This window comes from Buceros rhinoceros, unplaced genomic scaffold (assembly GCF_000710305.1).
Source record: "Buceros rhinoceros silvestris isolate BGI_N320 unplaced genomic scaffold, ASM71030v1 scaffold21213, whole genome shotgun sequence".
NCBI lineage: Eukaryota > Metazoa > Chordata > Aves > Bucerotiformes > Bucerotidae > Buceros > Buceros rhinoceros.
This window is the reverse complement of record NW_010403294.1, coordinates 7680-12066: the sequence shown is the minus strand read 5'-3', so window position 1 is coordinate 12066 and position 4387 is coordinate 7680. Positions and strand designations below refer to the sequence as shown.

Genomic DNA, 4387 nt, shown 5'->3' with positions numbered 1-4387 from the left:
ACCGCTCTAGCTTAGAAAAAATTCCTACAGTTCCAAGTTCCTCCATTTTACCTCTTCCCTCACACCCAGAGTGTCTGCCTCTGCCCAGTGACTATCCTTATGTATTGGGTCTGTATTTAAATCCTTCAGCTGTGAATTGTACTTTTTAGATGGCTCCTGTTATCCTCCATGCAGAATAAAGAGTATTACTTCCTTAGGTCCTACAGGCCTGTACTCTGTATCACTGGCTTAGAGAAGAGGTAATCCCATAAAAGTGTGTGAATGTTTATGTTCCAAAGACAACATAAGATAAGCAGACCGAAAATAGCTTCAATGCAAACCTGCCATAGCATATGCCATTGTCTTTTTTACAGAGGAATGTTTGCAGGAGGACTGAGGGAGATGGAACAAGAAGAAGTTCATATCCATGGCATCACCTACAATGCAATGTGTAAAATCTTGAACTTCATTTACACTTCTGAGCTGGAGCTCAGTGTGAACAGTGTACAGGAAACCTTAGCTGCAGCCTGTCAGCTTCAGGTGAGGTACTGGGAGATGTGACAAAAAAGAAGCAAGATACAAGTGCAACGATGGAAGAAATGGAAAACATGGGTATCTGGTTAGATGGAGGGTTAAAGGGTGAATAAGAGCATGGGTCTGATGAGAAGAATTTCTTTGGGTTGCTGTATCCACTGGAACTAACTACTGAAGGGTCGGAACAATCAATGAGTACTTGCACATCTCGTTTGTGCCAATTTTTTTATTACATATGAACATTTACCATTTCATAAAGAGGACTATTTTATATAGCACTCGCTTCCACTGATCTCTTTGTGAAAGCTTCCCTGAAATAGAGTACCTCTGGCCTATGGTAAAGTATAGGACTTGTCGCCCAGAAATTACTGTGCTGCTCAGGATTCTCCCCAGATTGAGGCCACGGGCACATAACTGCCCCTGGCCCCATCGCTATAGGCAATTCTACCCCTGTGGTTTCTGCACAAAGTGCAGAGTTCTTGTGCCTTTGATTTCCCCTGCAGCTAACCACTGCACAGAGCTTTGGTACTTAATCTCAGACTTTCTGATTGTTTGCTTTGGTTGGTTTCTACACGGTTAGAACCACTCTGTTAGCAGAGGAGATCCTGGACAGCAGTTAGTTCCTTATTTGCCAGTTGTCCTTCCTGCCAGACACAACTTCAATTTGTGTTCAGAAGAAAACACTAAATATTAATTTTTCCTTCCAAATGGCTTCCTGTGCTCTTGAGTGATGCAGATATAGTTGTCACAGATATGGTCTGTGATACACTGTGTCTATAGTGCTCTGAAAGAACAATGATGGAGTGACTGTGTCCTCCGTGCCTTCTGTTGCATGACTGCCTCCCAGGCAGCGGGCAGCTTGGTGCCATGCTAATGAACAGGCTGGCTGTCCAGTGTCCCATGGGCCTTGGAAGACACGTTGCTGCTGCACCTGAAGCCAAACTCACAGGCTCGCAGTATAATGTGAGTAGAAGACCTATGTTATATTCATCTACGTACCTGTGTTGAGTTCTCTTTCTCTGGAGAAAGGTGAACTGGGTGCAAGTGAACATGGTGATCAGACTGTAAGGAGAGTAGTCGTCTTGTGACAACTTCCTTGCAGTCATCCCAGGCTTCTGACACCTGTCTCTTGAGTGTGACGCAAGTGGTGTCTGAAATGAAAAATATCTCTCTTTTGCAGATTCCAGAAGTCATAAAGTTCTGCTGTGATTTTCTCATGTCCTGGGTAGACGAAGAGAACATCCTGGATGTATACAAACTAGCTGACCATTACGATTTGAGACATTTGAGTGATCAGCTAGACTCCTACATTTTGAAGAACTTTGCAGCTTTTTCAAGGACACAAGTGTACCGACAGCTACCCTTGCAGAAGGTCTATTCCCTTCTCAGCAGCAACCGTTTGGAGGTTAACTATGAGTTTGAAGTTTATGATGGGGCACTCTTTTATCATTATTCTCCAGAGCAACTGGAGACGGATCAAGTGTCTCTGATGGAGCCCCTTAAGCTACTTGAGACAGTTCGTTTTCCTCTGATGGAACCCCAGATCCTGCAAAGGCTTCATGACAAACTAAGTCCATGTCCTTTAAAAGATACAGTCGCAGATGCATTAATGTACCACAAGAATGAATGTCTTCAGCCAATGCTTCAGAGCTCCCAGACACAGCTGAGATCAGAGTTCCAGTGTGTAGTGGGATTTGGAGGGATGCATTCTACTCCATCCATTGTCCTCAGTGATCAAGCCAAGTATCTGAACCCCTTGCTGGGAGAGTGGAGGCACTTTACAGCAGCACTAGCCCCCAGAATGTCCAACCAAGGGATTGCTGTTCTCAATAATTTTGTATATTTAATTGGCGGAGACAACAATGTAAGTGGTTTTCGAGCAGAGTCAAGGTGTTGGAGGTAAGATAAGGATAATCCTGCTCTTATTTTTATTACCACCTTGGTGCCCATCTCTGAGTCAGTAAGCCAGTAGCACAGTCTATATGCTTGCTAGCCCAAAGATTAGGAACTGAGCAGGGGCCTCACTGAAAGAAATAAAAGAAACGAGCCTCATAGTTACAGGAAGCTTCCAGCTGTGCTTATGGGACAAAGCCAAGCTTGACAGGGTAGAAACAGCTACTTATTCAGGAGTGTTACATTTCCTACCCTCAGCCTTGTTGGAGAGGGGAAATATTAAAGGTGTGGGAAACAGTAATGAGCCTAGGACCCCGGACTGTCTAGATGCTCTTAAATTACTCTGTGTGTAGTTTCAGTCCCAATACAAAGGGATTTAGCCACCAAAAAGTTTTTTTTTTTTAAATAAGATGCTATTATAGATTCATTTTCAATAATTTGTGTGCACAATAGCAGCATCCCAGGGTCTCTTAAATTCTTCAGTGCCAGGTAAAAGAGCAGGAGGAAGGATCAGGTTTAGACCTTCATGCCTGTTACAATACAGAAACAGATATAGACCCTTTCGTCTTTATATTGTGGTCGTTTTTACTAGTTTTAGCCAAGTAGCCTTATTTTAACAGCGTGCATAGTTTGACTTCACAACCAGTTTTCTCTGTACCTAAAATGTCCAGGCCAAATAGATATTTTGATCTGAAGGTGAATCATGAGGTTCACTTTGAGCAGCAAATATTTGGGGGAAAGGATCAAAGAACACAGCACATATTTATGCCCTTCTTGGACTTTTGAAGATCCAGATTCAGTCTTTGTGCTATTTTTAGACTGTTTTACCTTGTAGAATGGCTTTGTGCAAGCAGAGATTTTGATATATAACCTCACAGCAGTGCATAAGATAATGGAAGACCTAGGTTTTTATAGTATGATTATGTCAGCTGAAATACATCTTCTAAAAATAGAATAAAACAACTTTGCTAATAATAAAATGCTGACAAGGCCAGATTTCACTCCACTTACAGCTGAGCTTAATTTCAGCCAAAGACAGTACAGTAGCCCACATCTGTGGTGCTGTCTGGTATTCCAGCAATGATTCTGTGGCTGTAAGAATAACTTTCTTTGATCCCGTTCTCCTACAAGGTATGACCCGAGACACAACAAGTGGTTCCAGATCCAGTCCCTACAGCAAGAGCATGCTGACCTCAGTGTTTGTGTTGTGGACAACTACATATATGCCGTCGCAGGCCGAGATTACCATGAAGACCTGAGGGAGGTGGAGAGGTATGACCCTAAAAGCAACACCTGGGAATATGTGGCACCTCTGAAGAAGGAGGTAAGGAATGCATTAGCCATGCGCTCTAGTACAGTTCCCCAATTCCCAAATTAATCTTTTTAGGTCCTTTTCTCACGTGTATCTTTAAAATTGCTGATATTCAGATGGGAAACAGTAGCCTCTGCACATGGGATAAATGAATATCAAGAAAGGGCAATAATGACATATATAAATTACATTCTGAAGATAAATGCTAATTTTGCCTGTTTTCTTATTGGAAGTTTTAGAAATTCTAGTGTCTTTCATTCAGAAATTCACACTTACAGCTTAATCACCTAGAAAGGAATTGTCTGTAAGAAAATCCTTCAAGATGTTGTTGATGCTTTTATAACTCTTGAAGAATGTTACTCCCTTAATGTCTGTTCCATACTTTGAAACTGGGAGACGTACATAAATCGAGCCCTCATCCTCTGGCTTTCCCATGTGGCGATACAGGTATATGCACATGCTGGAGCGGCACTGGATGGGAAGATGTATATTACTTGTGGGAGGAGAGGAGAAGACTATTTGAAGGAGCTACAGTGTTATGACCCAAAGACTGACCACTGGGAGGCTTTAGCAGATGGTCCAGTGAGACGTGCTTGGCACGGGATGGCTGCCCTGCTAGGAAAGCTCTATGTAATTGGAGGAAGCAACAATGATTCTGGCTACAGAAGG

General features: G+C 42.6%; 1 protein-coding gene across 1 annotated transcript in view; it reads left to right on the top strand.

The window, feature by feature from the left end:
* The window catches only part of KLHL22 (kelch-like family member 22), a 6774-nt gene that overhangs the window by 885 nt on the left and 1502 nt on the right, over positions 1-4387 (top strand). The window contains exons 2-5 of the mRNA XM_010132974.1: positions 354-519; positions 1694-2412; positions 3538-3730; positions 4166-4387. The exon at positions 4166-4387 is cut by the window's right edge and continues 7 nt beyond it. Of these exons, the coding sequence (XP_010131276.1) occupies positions 354-519; positions 1694-2412; positions 3538-3730; positions 4166-4387 (1300 nt within the window). The remainder of the gene's footprint in view (positions 1-353; positions 520-1693; positions 2413-3537; positions 3731-4165) is intronic.